The following is a 20,543-nucleotide window of genomic DNA, read 5'->3' on the forward strand; positions in this document are numbered from 1 at the left end:
TCCTGGTGACTGAGGGTCCTATAAATCTGACAAGCTTGGATTTCAGTGCTTTTCAGGTTGAGAGCCCAACCTTTGGATAGGAGGCATTCCAAGGTAAAAGCCACCTAATGGGGTGTCTGCAGCCCTAGTTGACTTCACCTGAGTTCTTGTACTCCCACAAATGGCCTCAAAGAAAGACACACAGCAGGCTTCAGATTTTAAACTAGCATACTTTTCAGTGCTACCAATGGGTTAAAAGTAATCTTAAGATTTGAGCCCAACCTTATTGAATAATAGCTTCAAGTTTTAGAATGCATAAAAATCACTTGGAGAGCGGTTTTAAAATGCAGATTTCTGGACCCTACCACCCCAGCGATTTTGATTCAGTCCTTTTGAGGTGAAGACTTGGAATCTGCAATTTCTCAAACACCCCAGGATGTCCGTGGATCAGTCTTTCAGAAATATTGAGTCAGCAGATTAAACAGAAAAGTGTCCTTATTGAGTTCATCATAATATAGTCTCATCCAAATTTTCTCTACACAGTGGGGAACAAGATTCCTACCTCTGCCTAATGTTAATGGAATTCTACGGAAAATGACTTCTTTGTTCAAATAAGTTTGAGAAATGCTAGAGTGAGTCAAGTTTTACATGGGTTTCATTCCTGCAGGACTTTGTGTGTGTGTGTGTCTGTGTGCACGCATATGTACTCATACACTTATAAAGTGGGCAAGAAGGGACTTGATTCAAAGCAATTCACAATTTCACAAATATACTTGACCACGAAACCCTTGTTTCCACAGACTGCTCATCCACATAAGACACTTTTGGAAAGGTTGCCCTGGGTGTAATAAAATCAGAGTTGAACACCAGGAGGCAGTCAGTAGTGTAGACAAGTGACTTCAAAAGCTAGCGTTACAGAGAACTAGAGGGTCATCGCAGACAGTAACTTTGTTTTTCCCTTTTCTGAACAAAACAAACATTTACTCATGAAGGTAATTATTTTTTTTTCCTTTTTTAAAATTTTTAAAATTTATTTTTGGCTGTGTTGGGTCTTCGTTGCTGCATGCAGGCTTTCTCTAGTTGCGGCAAGAGAGGGCTACTCTTCCTTGCGGTGCACCGGCTTCTCATTGCGGTGGCTTCTCTTGTTGCGGAGCATGGGCTCTAGGCGCGCGGGTTTCAGTAGTTGTGGCACATTGGCTCAGTAGTTGTGGCTCGCGGGCTGTAGAGCGCAGGCTCAGTATTTGTGGCGCACGGGCTTAGTTGCTCTGTGGCATGTGGGATCTTCCCTGACCAGGGATCGAAACCTTGTCCCCTGCATTGGCAGGCAGATTCTCAACCACTGCGCCACCAGGGAAGTCCCATGAAGGTGATTCTTGTTGCAGTGGGGGGAGGGATAAATTAGGAGTTTGGGACTGACATAAACACACTACTAAATATAAAATAGATAACCAACGAGGACCCACTGTCAAACAGAGGGAACTATACTCAATGTTTTATAATAGCCTGTAAGGGAAAAGAATCTGAAAAGAAAACATATATATATGACTGAATCACTTCGCTATACACCTGAAGCTAACACAACATTGTAGATCAACTGTACTTCAATTAAAAAGTACAAAAAAATGATAAGAAGGTTAAAAGTATTTCACGTATATAAAAATTTCAGGGAAAATTCAGTAAGAATAGGGAATGAATGCAATATATGATTTATTTCCTAAAACCCCAGAGATGGGGAATAGGCTGCAATTTTGGTACCCACAGTAATGTTTTCAAAGGTGGCTTCAGACAGAATTCCAAGGGATTCCAAGGCAGAGTTCAGGCCCCACAGAGAGAGATTACAGTAGGTGACTAGTGATCTCCGCCATAGAAGTAGGAGGGAGTGAAAACAGGGTGACTTCCAACTTTTTTCTTAACCGTGGAGGGAAAAATTAAACACAAGAATGAGAGGTGACCTCAATCATCTTAGACTGAATGTCAATGCCATTCAATCCAACTGAATACAAACCCGATTGATGAACAGTTAAGGATTGAACTTTGTGGCATGGAGTTTTAATTTTGGATTTTGAATATTTCCCACTAAGGTTCTCGTTAATTTAAGACTTTTTAGACCACATTTTCCACCCTTTTAAGTCAGGTAATAGCGAATCTAAACACACTGAAAAGAAAAAAAATATAATTTTGGAAGGAAGGATTTAGTATTTTCTTTTTTGGTGGTTCTTCTGCAGTCTTCATGTGCAGGTGTCATAGCATTGTAGCTCAAATTGAATTCAGAGCCCATTCCTAGAACAGACACAGAGTCAGGGGCCAATGCAGGTGTTGACTGGCTGCGGTCGAAATCAAGAGCTCCAACCTTGGCCGTCAGCGATTTGATCGCGAGGCCGTGTGTGGCCACAGAGTGTGGTTCACGTCTCTGCTGCGTCACCTCTCGAGCCCTAGAGGAAGATCTGAACTAAAAACAGAGTGGTGGCTGCTTAGTTCCCCCCAGGAAGCCAGGTTTGCTGCTCCAGTGGACAGGACTCGGACGCAACTTAAATGAGCAAAGATGTAATGTGACCTTTCTTAGCAGCTCCTGAGGTTAACAAGAGAATGGAAATGCCAGATCTGCAAAGACAGGCTGAGTAGCAAACTGAGCTGAGCAACATGCAGACCAAAGCTCTCTCTCCACAAACTGGGAAAAAAGTATCTGCTACAAACAGAGAGAAAAGAAAAAACACAATCTGGGTATGTCTCACGAACCACCTGCAAGTGTAGATGAAAATAATAATGAGTTCACACTCTATTCACCTTCTACAGTACCTTATTTCCTTCCCTGAGTGATTTGAGATTGTTTTTTGTCTTGATTTGGCTAAAGAGGAAGTTAAAACTCAGAGGGTCATAAATAATTTCAAATGTCATGCAAGCTAGAAAGGGACTCAACTGGGATTTGAACTCAGGTCCCTGTAATCTGAAGTCTGGGTTATTTGAGTGAACCCTGTCACCTCTGTGGAGGAGCCCACACTATAGCTCAACGAGGACACAAGGGGACAATCCCAGAAAAGGCCTCACTCCATAGCAGAGTCTCCGTGCTCAGAAATGAGAGCACCTGGTACACTCCCGAAGTCTCTGCTTCTCAAACACCAGCTCCAGTTTAATTGAACTGAGTGACTTTTACAGCAAAAATAAGAGAACCTTATAAGCATGTCCAAATGGCTTAGCATCCTGGATAATCCAGGCCCTGCTGGTGTCATGTCTGGTCACACTATTTGTGGGTTCTAGAGGCCATGGCAGTGACCACAGCCATGAGGGCTATCTTGGACAGTACTAGCCTCCACTGGAAAATACAACCTTGGAGGAGTCAGGATAATAAAACTTGGGGGGGGATTGGGATTGATGAACCCAATCATAATCATAACCTGTGCCCTCCTTGGTTTGTATTATATGAGTGGTTTTTTTTCTTTCTTTTTTGTCAATGAAATCCTTTTATTCCACCAAATAAAATCGTAGGACTGCCTATAACAGATGAAAGCAATATTTGAAGATCAAACTAAATATTTCTAAACTTGGTCTGTGAAAACATGGAAGCACTTTGACCCAGGGGTCACGGATTACAGTCAGATGTTAGCTCAGCACCCTTTCATGTGGCTTTTCTGTTTTGGTTGCTAAATATTTAGAAAATCTTGATTCACACAAGTAAGTAGTTGCCAACCAATAACGAGTTTTGAATACCTTGCCTTGCAATAGCAGATATTTTTCCTTGACTTATCCAGAAGAGTTCAAAAGTAAGGGTAACTTTCTTTTATTTCAAATTTGAGAACTGTGTGCACTCCTCATAAATACGGAAGCCAGATAAATGCCTAATCAGTGTCATCACTTTCTATAATATTGTCACCAAACAAAAGTTCTTGTGCCTAATCCACAGTGAAGCCAAACAAACTGAAATATTGAAGTTTGGAGCAGAGAAAGGTTTATTGTAAGGCCAAACATGGAGAATGGGTGGCTCATGCCCTCCCCCGCCCCCAAACTCCGATCTCCACAAAGGGTTTCAGCAAAGCATTTTTAAAGGCAAGATGAGGGAGGGGCGTGGTTAGTTGTTGCAAACCTCTTGGTGTCGGAATCCTTTGTTCTTGCAGCTGCCCAGGTAGGTCTGGTTACAATGTTCCTATAAACCTCCAACAAGACAAATGTTACTCCCTGTTCTGCAAATTTTTATCTCTATATGAATGAACAGTGTTACACCTTTAAAGGTCAGAGCCCTGAGAATGGGCTATCCTATATATTTCAGGCTATAGGCAATATTCTTTTACAAAAGGTGCAGAGCCAGCATGACTAAGCACAGGAAAGGGAGCCAATCTAATATGGAGTCAGATTTGTTCTTTCCTATAATATGGCATTATTTTGATGTCGCATTCATCTTGTTCTTGCTTTGTTATTATGCAGGGAAAGAGCATGTGGCCAGCAGATGTTCCTGGGCTTGGCTGGGTTAAAGTGGATTTAAGTGGGTTAAAGGAAGTGTAGCAGCGCCCCCTTCTCAGTCACCCTACCTGCAGGGGCCTGAGCTGACCCGAAGAGACCTGGCCAGTGCAGTGCGACATCCTTCCCCATTGATAACACTAGTATAGTCTTATCCCCATGATCACACAGTGGAAGCAGGAGACGATTCACAGCAAGGTCTCCAGGGTTAACCTGGAGCATAAAACTGGCATATTGTTAGTGCAGTGTGTTAAAATCTGATACATAACACATTGTTTTTTTTTAAATTTTATGGCACCTACCATCTGCAGCTTTATTTATTTATTTAATTTTTTTAAAAAAATTAATTAATTAATTTATTTATGGCTGTGTTGGGTCTTCATTTCTGTGCGAGGGCTTTCTCTAGTTGTGGTAAGCGGGGGCCACTCTTCATCGCGGTGTGCGGGCCTCTCACTGTCGCGGCCTCTCCCGTTGCGGAGCACCGGCTCCAGACGCGCAGGCTCAGTAATTGTGGCTCATGGGCCCAGTTGCTCTGCGGCATGTGGGATCTTCCCAGACCAGGGCTCAAACCCGTGTCCCCTGCATTGGCAGGCAGATTCTCAACCATTGTGCCACCAGGGAAGCCCCAACACATTGTTTTTTAAATTTAAAATTAAAAAAACAGAAATATATGCAAAGAAAGGGGGAAAACCACCACAGGTTGCAACCCCCTGGATTGCAGAATTTCTCTACCGGAGTCTAGGCCCTTGCTATTCACAACAGCATGAGGACCAGCAGCCTGGGCATCTCCAGGGAGCTTATAATAAATGCAGAACCTTAGGCTCTACCCCAGACCCACTGTATCAGAGCCCACATTTTAAACAAAATTTGAGAAGCCCTGAACCAGATGATAAAATTGTACCCATTCATAGTGGGGTCTGAATGGTGTCCTAAAATTTAAGAATAGGACCATTCTAATAATCTATACTGTTCACATTTCCTGCACAGACTCAACATAACAATTGAGATGCCTTCTAAATGATGTTAAACAAAATCATTCTTCTACAAGGCACACAAAACCTTTTACCTAACTGATAATGAGGTAGAAAAACCAGACCAGATTTCTCTCCCATGAAATGCAGAGCCCATCTATAAATCACGTGTGTGTGCTCTTTCCATTCTAATGAAGCACATCTATGCTATGGAGACAAATGGATTGATTAGAGAAATTTGATTCCATGTGATTTAGTCAAAATGACCCACATCAGGTTAATAAGGAGTTTCCTTCCCTTGTGATTTTACAAAACATATTCTTTTATTACTTGGAGAAAGGAGATATGTATCTTTGCCTTTAGAGTAACCAGGTAGCTATGATTTGCTATTAGATTCCTGGCCTCCAGTTGCTTCTCATAGTAACAAGTATTGGAATGGGTAACACTGACAAATTCTTCTTGATTTGGAATGTCCTGTGCTTTGAAGAAATGGCTTTTGAGGAGAACTGAGCCTCTCTTGGTCAAAAACTTGAAGAGAGGACCTTCCCATTTTGCTATTCATTCTCCACCAAAGGCTAGTGCAGGGAGGAGAAGTGGACACTGTGGATGCCCAGCTCTGTCTTGAACCCCAGCAGGACTCCTGGGATCACAGATATACACTGCAAACTTATTTGACCATCATTGCTTTGTCCATTATCTGGGGATCTTCTCAGCGACTATTGACAATTAACTCCCTGCTGTGAACTAGCCCTGGAAAATTTAGAAAACTGACTTCTGACACTTCCCTTTTTATTCCCTTAATTCCTTAATGCCTACTACATCTGCTGTAATTACAGCAAAATTCAATTATAATGAAAATCCAACGGGGGGGGGGGGGGAGTGGGGGTGGGGGGGGTGGGTAAAATGGGATTATGGTAATTGTTAGAATGGAGAGGCATAGAAATAGGTTTCAAAAGCTTTCAGAAAAGCTATCTAACCAAAACAAGATCAATGTGGTTGGCTGCTAATTAAAGCAAACAGACAAAGGAGCGAAGGCAACCTGGCTGATTTTTTTATGTATGAGCTTTATTAAAAGGCTTACATTAGTCAGCTTGCATTTTGAGGACTGTTGAAATGTTTTGTTCTTCTGTCTCTAAGGAAAGCATATAGAAATTGAAACTGACCTTCAACTGTATAAAGGAGGGATGAGAATTCTTAAAAAGGGAGGTAACTCCATGGAGGGTAAATCCATTCAGACTCATTTATAGATAACCACTTATCTGAACATTTGGGAATTCCAGAGGCCTGTGGATGGATGTTCTATTCGTTTCAATCTGTTATGGGAAAAGGAGAAGAGGACAATTTGATAGTGAGGAAAAATATTTCTATAGGTGTTTATATAAATATACTGAACATTTTTTAGACTGATTTCTCTTTTAACAGATGACTTTCTTTAGATGTTTTTGACTTGGGAATGTTTTGGGGGGTGCACATGTTTCTAAAGATTGCACATGTCTGAATAACTGCAGTAAAGACAGGCATTCAGGCACACACAGTTAACGACTGAGCTTATTTTCTTAGACAAAGACCATTTTCTTTGAATTTTTACAAGTGATTTAAAATATTCATGGATTGATAGACGGTCATAATGAATGGTGATCATTAGGATTATATTACCAGATGGGCTTTGTTCCAAAGGAGCAGAGCCCTCACCCATGGAATTTTATTTGCAGAGTTTAATGAGGGAAGTTTAATGAGGGTGATCTATTAGACCTGGCTTTGAATGCCTGCTTTGCTCGGGCTGGTGAGCTGGGACCTCACTGAGCCTCCCGTAGCTTTATGTAGAAGACGCATTCACCTGGACATCTTCTCTTGAGCAGCTGATAGCATACCTGGGCTAAGAATGTGTCTTGGGACAGCTTGACTATCAATTCCTAGTGACCATTTTCTAAGCGGAATGAGTTTCTCTTTGCTCTTGTCCAATAGCAAAATAAAATATGAATATCAGCTCATGGATATATTTCTTTCTAGTTTCATTGTAAAATAAATGACCCCCCCCTACAGAGATATATAAAGAGTAAGATAGTACTTTTATTCTCACAGTTTATTATTAACAGATTATCAGTTTGGTCTATTTACTTCCAGAACTTTTCCTCTCTCTATAATAACAACAAGGACAATCACAGCAGAAACTACACAAGTTACTCTGCAGTGTGTTTTATGTACTCAATAGTATACTATACAGGAAGAACTTTCCAATGTATGTATTCATTTTAATTGCCTCATAGCATTCCATAGTGTGGACGTACCATTATTTATTTAAACATTCCCAAAATGGTGAAGTATGTTTCCATTTTTAAATTGTTAATAATGATAATAATTTTACATATATCTTTATGCATGTAAGAAAGCATTTCTGGGGCATTTTTCCAAGAGGTGGTATTGCTAAATCAAAGCAGATCCATAATTTAAGGTCTGGAAATGCCACTATATCCATTGCAATGGTCTTCGCACTCTGCATGAACAGTGAGGAACATAACAGGGAAACATTGGCCAAGGTTATGCAGGGGCAATGTGTTAAACAAGAAGAAATACCCAGAAAACATAAAGAAAATAAAAAGAAAAACTCCAATATTAAAAAATATATATATATGCAAGTAAAGGGACGTAACTCTTTTCCCCTCACACTTGCATATTAAGAAAAATAAAATAAAATCCAAGATTTCCTAGTTTTAAGGAAACAGATTCACCTAAACACTCTTTAGGGGAGTTTAGGGCATTTTGGAGGAAATTTTGGCTAGCAGATTAAACCTAAAATTTGTTATTTTCACCAAAAAGTACCCTTTAAGGTGACAAAGAGACACACAGAAGCGGGGGGATCACAGACAGAATTCAGTGCTTCAGGCTCAGCAAATGGAAGCCACTCCCAGGGATGCCCTGGGCATTGTATAGCGCCTGATGGGAGAGCAGGGGGCAAAGGCGGGGGCCCAAGGTCTGGTGCTGTTCACAAAGGATGAATTTTGTAGGCAGGTTAGATGGTTCACAGGTTTATTTTTTGTTTCAAAGAGTTAGATTAAATTTCTCAGAATTACAAATTCAAAACCCTGTTGTTTAAGCTTTTTCAAAATTCAGCTTATAAAATTGTATTCTACGTATAAGTCTAGCAAGTATCAGCAATCAAATCGCAAAGGCTTTGAATAATGCTTAATGCCATTTATGGATTTGATTATTTAAATGCCTTCAAATATTGTAAGCTACATGTTTTTTGAATTTTTGAATTTTATTTTATTTATTTTTTTATACAACAGGCTCTTATTAGTCATCCATTTTATACACATCAGTGTATACATGTCAATCCCAATCTCCCAATTCATCACACCGCCCCCCCGCCCCCCGCCACTTTCCCCCCTCGGTGTCCATACGTTTGTTCTCTACATCTGTGTCTCTACTCCTGCCTTGCAAACTGGTTCATCTGTACCATTTTTCTAGATTCCACATATATGCGTTAATATACGATATTTGTTTTTCTCTTTCTGACTTACTTCACTCTGTATGACAGTCTCTAGATCCATCCACGTCTCTACAAATGACCCAATTTATAATATGTTTTATTTACTCTCCAAGTAGTTTAATTTATGACATTAAAAAACAGAATACCAAATATTTATCAAAGTTAAATATTCAGAAACAAAAACATTTAACTTTGATGAAGTTAATTTATTTGAGATGTTCTAATAAGGAAGATTTTTAGGTCTAAGTCAGTTATCGTACACTTTTTAAATTGGAGTTTACAAGGTTCATACTTAAATAAGCCAAATTCCCTTAAAAATTACAAATACCAAATAATTATTAAGAAAATCTTTTCAAGGTTTTAATAGAATCTTGCTACAAGAGGGAAAAAAAACCTATCTCAGGCCAATTCAAAGCTCCAACTCTTGGCAGGTCCTATTTTATGAAAAAGGAAAAATTAGATATTCCTTGTTAGACATAACAAAAATAGTCAATTAATGATTATTAAACTTCTTGACTTGATGCAAGACTATTTAAGGTCCTAAGTAAGCTTCCTCTTAAGGGTTACAATCTACTGACATTGCTCTTAATCTTATTAAAATTCACTGTAAATATGCTTAAAGAATTTTTTCAAAGTCAAGAATGCTAGTTTCTTCCCAGAAAGATGCATGATATAGAAGTTTCTGGCCAAGATCACCTTTGGGACCATTTTTTTTTTTTTTTTCTTTCAGTACCATGTTCTTTCTTCACCCAAAAATATTAATACTAAGGCTTTGATTATCTTAAGCTGTTGATACTGAATTTACAAATTTTAGGGATTAGAAATTTTATGCCTAAAGTAGGCACTTATTATGCTAAGAGATGAACACGCAGACATTATCCTTGTTGGTGGTGCTCCTGGACCACCCTGGCCCCTATGCTCAGTCAAGAGCTCCACACCATTGATAGTGGGCTGGCCATGAAGTCTGTATCCTTGTATTCAAAGACAAAAGATGAATCCTGAATGCATTTTCCATTTTGCTTAAGACCGTGATGAGTCTCTGCACTTTTCTATGTTTGTAAGATTAGATAATTCTTAAGTTTATGTTAAATAATAGGTTAAAATTTTGAATTTTTGGATAGGCTAAAAGGCTATGTCTGGCTCGCATGAATAACTTATAAGGCCCTTCGACCAAAAGCAGGCAGAGTCTAGAAACAATCTCATTAACTCAGATAGACTTAGCGAATACAGAAAAATGTCTTTGTTATCTGAAAAAAATAAAATAAAAACAAGAGCAGAGCAGGGACAGGGGTCATCTTCTTAGCTACTTATTTCAAAGATTTCACAAATTAGTAATAAAAAGTGGTTGAAATAGAATCAAAACCTTCTTTCCCCACCCTTCACCACTGTATGAGATTTACAGAGTAAATTATATATCATTATGCTAATTATATAATAAATATATACTTGATTCTCTCCTGTGGATTTATTTATTCCCAATTAACCCATTTGTCATGGCCATCAAGACCTCTTCTCCCACCAAAAATATATTTTAAGAACTCTAAACTGACAGCTCCAAGTTTGCTAACTAGTTTCTGAAATCAGCGGGAAACTGTGTGAAGCGCCCCCTCCCTCTCACTCTTTGCAGAAGTGATGCTCTAAGATGCATGCTTGGAGTTCACTTTAAGGAAATAGATCACATGGCATTTGGTGGTGGAAAGACTGCACAGTGCTTGAGAGTACAGGCTTCAGTGACAGGTGGCATGGCTCCATCACTTCATACACGGACAAGTTATTTACTCTCATCTTGTCTTACTATCTTCATCTATAAAACAGAGAAAATAACACATTAAAGCTACATCTCAGATGTGATCATGAGCACATGTTGAAGTTTCCTTTCAAGGGGAAAGACTTCAAGAAAGCCAAATCCACAACGCCTCAATCTTGGTGGAGATATTTTGTAGGAGACTAACCATGAATGTTTGGTTGAATGTGATTAGGTTAGTCACAAGGCTGGTTAAAGATCATTGCACTCTTTAACATCTGGTTAAAGGTAACAAGAGCTAGATGGGTAAATTGAATTTCCCAAACAGACTTTTTATCTCATTAAAACTTATCAAAAATTGTACACAGACTTATCAGGAATGCTAGACATGTCTTCAAAGGAGCGCTAAGTTGCATCATTTCAAAAGCATCTCCAATTTGTAGAAAATTATCTCTGTAAGTACTTCAGAGATTGTACTTACAAGTAATGAAAAGAAATTGCATCATTTACTCGTAGCCTTAAAGGCCACTAAAGAGGATCGCATTCATGGTGTCCATCTTACTTCTTCCCTCCTGCACCTGGGTTTCTGTCTCCTCTCTCTAAATTGCTTCTTGCCTGTGGTTGCCCAGAAGCCTCCCTTTACGTATCTCAAGATTTCTTCACTTAAAAAAGGTGAAGCTCTTTGTCTCCCCTCTACCCGACTCAGCTCTTATTATGCTGCTCAGTGTCAGGCAGGTAATAGTAAAGGTGAGATGATAGGCTGTGGTTAGCTGAAGAGGCTTAGCTAAATGAGGACAGCTTTGGCTGGCTATTGCACCCCAGACCTACGAAGTTTATTTGTTTATGCAATCAACAGCCACTTATTGAGTGCCCACTCTGTTTACTACATTGCATACTCAGTGAACAAAATAGAGAACAACTTATGCCCTTATGGAGATTACATTCCTTTGTGGGAAGACAGGTAACAAATCATAAGCTTAATGAATAAGCAGAGTGTATATTGTGTTAGAAGACAGGAAATGCTAAGGATGAGAAAGTAAGGGAGGCTGGGAAAGGGGATTGGAGGTGCTGAGTGAAGGAGAGTTGCAATTTTATTTTATAATTTTTTTTAAGTTGAAGTATAGTTGATTTACAATGCTGTGTTAGTTTCAGGTGTACAGCAAAGTGACTCAGATATCTATCTATCTATCTATCTATCTATCTATCTATTTATACACACACACACACTCATATGTATATATATATGTATGTATGTATTCTTTTTCAGATTCTTTTCCCTTATAAGGTATTACAAAATACTGAGTATAGTTCCCTGTGCTATACAGTGGGTCCTTGTTGGTTATCTATTTTATATATAATAGTGTGTGTCTGTTAATCCCAAACTCCCAATTTATCACTTCTCCCCACTTTCTCCTTTGGTAACCATAAGCTTGTGTTCTATGGCTCTGGGTCTATTTCTGTTTTGAATGTAGGTTCATTTGTATTATTTTTTGATATATTCCCACATATAAGTGATATCATATGATATTTGCCTTTCTCTGTCTGGCTTACTTCACTTAGTATGATAATCTCCAGGTCCATCTTTGTTGCTGCAAATGGCATTATTTTATTCTTTTTTATGGCTGAGTAATATTCCATTGTGTCTATATACCACATCTTCTTTATCCATTCATCTGTCGATGAACATTTAGGTTGCTTCCATGTCTTGGCTATTGTTAATAGTGCTGCAATGAATCTTTTTTTTTTTTTTTTTTGCGGTGAATAGTAGTGCATGTACCTTTTCGAATTATAGTTTTCTCCAGATAAATGTCCAGTAGTGGGATTGCAGGATCATGCAACTTTAAGTAGCATGATTGTGGCAGGCTTCCTTGAGAACACCGTTTTATCAGAGACAAGAAGGAGGTGAGGAGTGGGCCATGTACACATGTGGGGGAGAGCATCCTGGGCAAAGAGAACTTCAGTGCAAAGACCCTGACAAAGCAGCATCCCTGGTGTGCTTTAAGGACAAGGAGTTCAGCATGGCTGGGGGAGATGTAGAAAAAGGAGAAGAGTAGGGATGAATTTGGAGAAGTGATGGGGGTACAGATCAGCAGGAAATGGTAGGTCGTTTAAAGATGTTGCTTTTACCTTGATTAAAACAGAAAGCCCTTGAAGGGTTTCAGTCTGCCTTAGATGTTAATAGGATCTCTCTTGCTCTTGTGTTGGGGACATACTGAAGGGATCGGAGATGGAAGCTGGTAGACCAGTTGGCTGATGATCACAGTTGTTCAGGCAAGAGATGCTGGTGACTCAGACCAGAGTGGTAGCAGGAGGTGATGAGAAGTGGTCAGATGCAGAATAGATTCTAAAAGCAGAGCCAGAGACATGTACTCGTCCCTCAGATGAGGGCTGTGAGGGAAGGGGGGGACTTGCAAGTATTGGGGTCCGGAGAGTGGTGAGTATGGAGTTGCCCTCCTCTGATAGTGAAGGATGTGAGTAGAGAACTTGGGGGCAGGAGGCGAAGTACGAGATCAGAAATTCAGGTTTGGACATGCAGGTTGAAACATCTGACACCCGAGTGGAACTTTGAAGCAGGCAGCTGGATTTATGGGTCTGGAATTCAGGAGAGAAGACTGAACTTGAAGTATAAATTTGAAAGTCACTGACATGGAAAATCATGAGATTTGCAATGACTGTTCTCAGTAATCTGATCTTCGTTTAAGAGAAGCCAAAAATTCATATTGATTCTTTGAAACTTTCTAAATTATAAACATACTGACTATATTTTCCAAAACTATGTTGTTTCCCCCTGCTTTCTTAATGCTCTTCCCAGGGTTGATCTGCTCCAGCTGGAAACTTGTGCTTGGCCTCAGTGAAAGCTAAGTTAGGGAAAGACCCACTCTGATCTCTCTCAAGGAAAACGGCAGGCGTCCCTTTGTTCTTCCTAATGCCCGGGGGGGGGGGGGGGCGAAGTGTATTTGGCAGAAAATATGCTTGCCAGGACGCTTGAAACTGGACTCTAGTCTTTGGAGTAGGTCAATCTCTCAGTATCCTGTAAAATTCTCTCTTCTTTGAAGCAGCTTATCTGTCTCCCTTGCCGTGCACCTTTAAGGAGAAACATTTTCTTTTCCTACATATCTCCCCACGAACAAGAAAGCACACCACCAAACAACTGTGAGCCAGAACCATATGCCACGGAAGGCTGGACGGGACCATTAATGAGGTCCATGGGCCTCTCTGGACAACTCTTCCTCCCACTTCATCTCTTAACCTGGATGGCCCACAGCTCCAACTAGCAATGAGCCTTCTCTTTTGGAAGAAGTTTTGATTTCGGGGAAAATTATGCATTCTCATATAAAACTCGTATAACACTTTTGTCCCTGTTATATTTTTTTTTCTTTTCTCCTTCCATTCCTAATTCTTTTCTGCCTTTTCTTCAACTCTTTCGTTCATCTCCCTTCAAATTATGCACATCCTACTTTTAGAAAGACGCAAACAGCTTCTGATGCGTGTGCCCTGCTCTCCGAGTCGTTGCTGGTGCACATCATGATGCTTCTTTGGGCTTCTGAAGAGTATGACATCAACAGTTGTGTTTATGCTGAAAGCTCTGTTTGTTAAACATCGTACACCACAAGAAGGCACATCTGATTCAGCTACATATGATATATCATTAGGATTTTAGAAGATAGTTGTTCAGCATGATTATCTCGTAGCAAATTGAATTCAGTGCCTTACACCTAAGATTGTGACTGTCCTCACATTTAATGAGTTCTATTCACTTCTGTAGTTCCACACTGACCTCTTTCTGCGTTCATGTCTCAAGTGCTCAGTGTATACCAAGTAGAGAGAAAAAGAAACAAAACACCAGTTAAAATGAGCTGATTAAAGAACACGGAAATTATACTCCTAAAACTGCCCTTTTTAAATAAGCCAATTGGGGTTATACATCTTTCATTTTGAGTGTCTACTTTACAAATGAGTTTTTCTAATCACAGTGTGCATTGAACCAAAATGAACCAAGCTCAAAGGCAGCCCTGTAAGTATTCATTCAATTTTTTCTCATTCTAGGAATATTAGATGTTTTTCTTTCCCCAAGTGCTTGCTCTTTTTCCCGCTCAGAAATACATCACTTTTTTTGAGTGACCATAAACAAATGAATTTCTAGCCTACATATTCGTTAGTAAATTGAGTTTAGTAACACTGTAATACAAGGTCTGTGTGAGGCTTTTTAAATATGTTCAAAGTACCCAGATAGTTCTTATACTTTTCCACAAGATCCCTCCCCCTACACGCCCCACTTGGCTTGGCAATATTGAGTTTTAAAAATATTTTAAAGTGTAAAATTGTAAGGAAAAATGTGTTTCTATTGCTGTTTGTATTTATAGGATGCTGACTTACAAAAAGTTAAGATTGTTAGTTGGAAATAAGAGAATCCCAACTCAAGCTAGCCTGAATAAATAGGGGGTTTTCCCGGAAAGATCTTGGGTTGTCTCACAGAATCTAAGCTAGATTGAAACAACCAGCCCTCAGAAAGTTCAGGGATACAACCTAATCTTGGAAACAGCAGAGATCTGCCATACAAATATTGTCAGGATTCTCTCCATCTGTCTTTTCTGCTGCATTCTGGACCTCAGCATTTTTTTTTTTTTTCTCTCTGTTTTTCACTGCAGATAAGCTTTCTTCTCATGGCTGAAAACATGGCCAATGAGAACTTCTGAGTTTTTATTTTATAGCTTCAGTCATCAAAAAAGGGACTGATCTGAACTTTCTTGGTGCCAAAACCAAAAGAACTATAGGCTAACTACCTACTGACCTGGCTTTGCTCAGCTTTCCATCTTTAAAGCAATTAACTTTTTGTTGGTGGAGGGAGAGGAACAGTAATACCATTGTTTGTCAATCATGGAATCTGACTCGTGTGTGTGTGTGTGTGTGTGTGTGTGTGTGTGTGTGTGTGATTGCAGGAGGGGAGTGGGATGGGGTGGGATAGAGCAGCCATAGACATATCATGTAAGAATTTGAGAGGTTCAGAGGGGAAAGATCTTGAGAAAAGTACACTGCAGGAGAAGCAGTATTCAGAAACAAGGAGTTCTGGATGCAGAAGAAGAAAAGGTGTGGAGGAGAGTGGGCCTTCACAGGCTCTCTATCAGGGCACAGCCAGAGGCAGAGGTTCTTGCTTAGATTTTGTTCGTGAGGCCACTGATGCTTCAAGTTTCTCTAACTTCCCCACAGCACAAGGTTACTGGTGTCGGGGGTGGGGGGTGGGCAGAAACCTGTGGTTTATCTGAGTAACAAGACTGTTTCTTTTCCAGCAAGCTTGGTGGGGGAATCCAGAGGAAGGGTAGAATTTGGAGTAGGGAAGGGCTCATTTTTTGGTTTATTTATTGATTGGTTGGATTTTGTGATCATGTTCCAGAACAAAATTACTGAGTCCCTTTTCCCCCCCTTTTTTCTGTGTTTTTAAGCCTTAGCTGGACACCATGGAGTTATCAAAAGGCTTTTCCCAAACAGAAGCCCTGTCAGCACAATAGTGTGTTTACTGTGCTGAGCAGAGAAGTTCTAATAATGTCTGGACATATGCAGGAATATTAGTTTCTGGGCTTTGAAACAATCACTGCTGGAGGGTTTCTTACCTATGTAGGACACTTAGGGTAAATCATCTTACTTTGCCTTGCCTCACATTTTCGGAGGCTGCACAATGAACCCTTTTGTCGTATTATACCACTTCTGTGTTTTCAGTGTTTATACCCTGTCCCTGTTGAAATTCATGAGATTTTACTCTTCCCGTAAAGATTGTTTTCAAAAATTTCAGTGTTTAGCATTGATTTTACTCTTAATTTTATTTGTTATACATATTGAGCACTTGCCTGGTTATTTTTTAGGAGGACAGCACCCGCAGTGTAGAGATTTTAAATCATGTATGTAAGAGATGAAGAGAATTACCCAAAGACACCATGTAGTAAATTGCTGAGCTGGGATTTGTGCTCAGATATATGTAACCCTGAAGTCTGTCGTCTTTGTCCAGAAGAAATGAATGTTGCCTTCACTCCCCTTAGCCCAAGTGACACTTAACGTTTGTCCTTGTTATTTTTGCAGTATAAAATGTTTGTTTTACTTCATTGTGGCCGTGCTTCATATCCTGAATTTTCACTTAATCCAGTCCCAGTCTGTTATAATCCTTTTTGCTAACATCATTTGTAGTAGCTTTATGATAGCCCATTAATATTATGTGCTACGACCTTCCTAAGAAATCTTCTCATGTTGGAAACTTACATGGATTCATCACGGCATCATTGTGAATAACGATAATTAGCACACATGGTTTTATGTCTTGAAATACATCCTTAAGATAGAGCCACCTGAGGGTGATTTCTGGGTTAACTTATATGAATGTTTCAGAGAGTTTTTAAAGTGTATGGTGAAAATATTTTTCAGAATAGTCATCCTGTTTCCATTATAAGTAGGAAAGGCCCCATTTTAAGGGTGTTATTGGCTCTGTTAATAATTACAGAATTTCCTAGTATGTTAACTGAACAGATACCATTTTCTCAGATGCATGGGGAGTTTAAAATAGATTCCTGGCCGTCACCCAAAAAAGAAGCAGGAGGATTATGACCTCAGATTCCTTGCCTCTTTCCCCTTTCCTTTAAAAATGCAAAACCTTTTCAAAAATGCAAAATTAGAATCTTTTGTCTATTTTGTGCTCCGGTGAGTGAGAAAGCCCTTACACATTCCGACCACTTCAAAGTAACTTTAAGTCAATGAACGTGTGCCCCAATGCTGAAATGCTTTATTGAATTGCCTAAATCCGCCCTGAGCCTTTCTTCTCCCAGCAGTACCAGACGGACCCACCTCTCGTGGTGAGACCATTGTCTTACGTTCACGTATTCAAGTCTCACTCAGGAATGGGAGTATAGCAGACCGACTTCTACCATGACTTCGCGTAGTTGGATATAGGACGTTTTTGGTTCTCCCCTTGTTTCCACTGATCTGGTTTACTTTGTCTGATTCTGCTCCGTCTCTCAAGGTGTTTGCCAAACTACTGTGAACACGGAGGAAGCTGCTTCCAATCCTGGATGACCTTCTACTGTAACTGCAGTGACACAGGCTACGTGGGCGCCACCTGCCATAACTGTGAGTAGACTCACGCCTACCCACAGTAGGATGGGCAAACATCCACGGATATCAGGGATAACGTCAGGATATATTCAACATGGCGTGGGCACGTTTTACTCATTCCTTCCGCGTGTGTTCCTTTGTTTAAAACGTTTTGGCCGCGTTCAGCCTTCGTTGCAGTGCGCGGGCTTCTCATGGCGGTGGCTCCCCTCGCTGCGGAGCACGGGCTCTAGGCGTGCAAGCTTCAGTAGTTGCGACACGCGGGTTCAGTAGGTGTGGCTCTCGGGCTCGGTAGTTGCGGCTCAGCAGCTCTAGGGCGCAGGCTCAGTAGTTGTGGCACACGGCCTTGGTTGCTCCACGGCACGGGGGATCTTCCTGGACCAGGGATTGAACCCGTGTCCCCTGCTATTGGCAGCTGGATTCTTAAGCACTGCGCCGCCAGGGAGGTCCCCAACGTGTGTTTCTTGAGAGCATGCTCTATGCCAAACGCTGTGGTGAGCATGGGGGATACACGGATACAAAGCCATATCATCACGAAGCTCAAGGTCTACCAGGAAGACAGACAGGAAGTAGGACAAGTGTTGAGGTAGAGGAAAGACAAGGTGCTGTGGGCACACAAAGAAGAGCTCTGAAGTCAACTGCATTGTCTAGATGGGTTAAGTTAGGCTCTGCAACAAACAACCTGCATCTCGGTGGCGCAAGTAATGAGCAGTTGAGTCATGCCTGTGTTACCTGCATATCACAGGTCTGCAGGGGACCCTCTTCCAAAGGCGTTCTTATTCTGGGAGGCTGACAGAGACTCCATCATCTGGAATGTTGCCCTGTCAGGGAGAAGGATGCACAAGGAAACATGTGTTTTTAAAAGCTTCTACCCGGAAGTTTCTGCTTGGACGCTCCGACCTGGAAGTGGCAAATGTTACTTCCACTCATGGAATCATTGGCCAAATAAAGTCCCGTCAGCACCTAACTTCAAGAGGGTAGGAAGTGTCATCTTGCCATGGTATCTGAGACAGTAGAACCAGCATATCGGTGATAAGTACTGACAGTGTCTGTGTGTCCATGCTGAGGAGGCTTCAGATAGAAGGTCTGAGCTGATCTCGCGGTAGGAATGTGGCAGACAAGGAAAAGAAAAAAGGAAACTGAAACTGCAAGTAGTTTCATGTGGCGGGAGAGTTCTGACAGTAAGTGGTAAGAAAGGAAGCAGGAAGTGAGGAACCTGGAGCACACAGAGAATAAGGGGAGAGGAGGAAAAAGTAAAGGAAGAACAGCAGCCCCGATTGCCATAATTCGATAGTCCTGTCAGGGTCACCAAACAAAAAAAACACATGACAAAATAGAGAAGGTTTGCCATTTGGAGAATTGTATGTCAAACTGTGTGAAATGAACTGTAAGTTTAACTGACAAAGATGTAATTGGAAGGTGCTGGCTACAGTTGTGGGAGATTTCACAGAAAAGGTGAACTTTGAAATTGACTGAGAAGGTAGAGGAGTGGGAGAAGGGCCTTCTAGAATAACGTAAGAGCCAAGCCAAGGCTGGACCTATTCTGAGGACTTCAGGGAGACTGTCACTCAGGGCCAGATCTCACCTGGTTTCCTTAAGTCCCTGCTGTTCCTGGCATGGCACTCAGAATGCAGATAGGGAACGGTAGAGGCCGGCTGGGCTAGAATCAGACTCTGATCTAGGATGAACAGCGCTGATGGTCTCATCCCTGCAGACCTCTCAGCCTTCCTATGGCCTCTTCTATGCCTTGTAATGTAACATTCACCAGTGGTGACCACAAGAGGAGTCTAAGCAAATCAGAGAAGAATTAGCCCATTGGCCATCATGAGATGACATTATTACTGTTAGTTGCCTGTAGAAGTGAAAGACACTCTCTGGCTTTATAACGATACAACTTACTTAAAATTTTCTATTTAGAGATTTGGAACAGTGAACAACGGAATGAGAGAGATTAAATTTAATTTTTAGCAAACTCTTATACTTGAACAAGGACATAATTTTAACACTCCAGAGCTTGGTTTTTCTCACAGATCCTGTAAAGGAAAACTAACAAAATCTTGTGGACCATTTGAAGGCTAAAATTACAAGTTTTTATTTAAGATTCTCAATTAATACCAATCTATAAATTTTTTTAAAATTAATTAATTAATTAATTAATTAATTAATTTTTGACTGTGTTGGGTCTTCGTTGCTGCATGCGGACTTTCTCTAGCTGCAGCAAGCTGGGGCTACTCTTCATTTCAGTGCATGGGCTTCTCACTGCGGTGGCTTCTCTTGTTGTGGAGCGCAGGCTCTAGGCACGCGGGCTTCAGTAGTTGTGGCACGCAGGCTCAGTAGTTGTGGCACACAGGCTCAGTAGTTGTGGCACACAGGCTTAGTTGCTCTGCAGCATGCGGGATCTTCCCGGACCAGGGCCCGAACCCGTGTCCCCTGCATTGGCAGGCGGATTCTTAACCACTGCACCACCAGGGAAGCCCCCCAATCTATAAATGTTGAGTCCGGTTCCAGAACTATTATCCCTACACAGCCAAGAACAACATATACTTGGACAGATACATTGTAGGACACATACAGCACTGTCCAGATTATATGGACAATGCTCTTGTAAGAAGCTCAGAGGCAACCAGAGTGGCCATCAGTTTAATAGTGAGATGAGAGAAACTTGAAGATTTAAGTCAAAACTATCCAAATACTGGCCAAGTCATATGACAACATTCCTATGATTTGTAAAGCTTATTCTGTTCACTTTCTCCTAAAGTAATTTAATAATATTTTGAGAAGTTCATCTCTATGGATGCCCTCCTCCTTTAAATTTATC

The 20,543-nt window shown here is 40.7% G+C and overlaps 1 protein-coding gene across 2 annotated transcripts in view; it reads left to right on the top strand.

The window, feature by feature from the left end:
* The window catches only part of CNTNAP5 (contactin associated protein family member 5), an 879,857-nt gene that overhangs the window by 535,603 nt on the left and 323,711 nt on the right, over window positions 1-20,543 (top strand). For both annotated transcript variants that reach the window (XM_068544014.1, XM_068544015.1), the window contains exon 11: window positions 17,637-17,743. In XM_068544014.1, coding sequence (XP_068400115.1) covers window positions 17,637-17,743 — 107 coding nt within the window. The remainder of the gene's footprint in view (window positions 1-17,636; window positions 17,744-20,543) is intronic.

The sequence above is a fragment of the Eschrichtius robustus genome, chromosome 5, assembly GCF_028021215.1.
Source record: "Eschrichtius robustus isolate mEscRob2 chromosome 5, mEscRob2.pri, whole genome shotgun sequence".
Classification (NCBI taxonomy): domain Eukaryota; kingdom Metazoa; phylum Chordata; class Mammalia; order Artiodactyla; family Eschrichtiidae; genus Eschrichtius; species Eschrichtius robustus.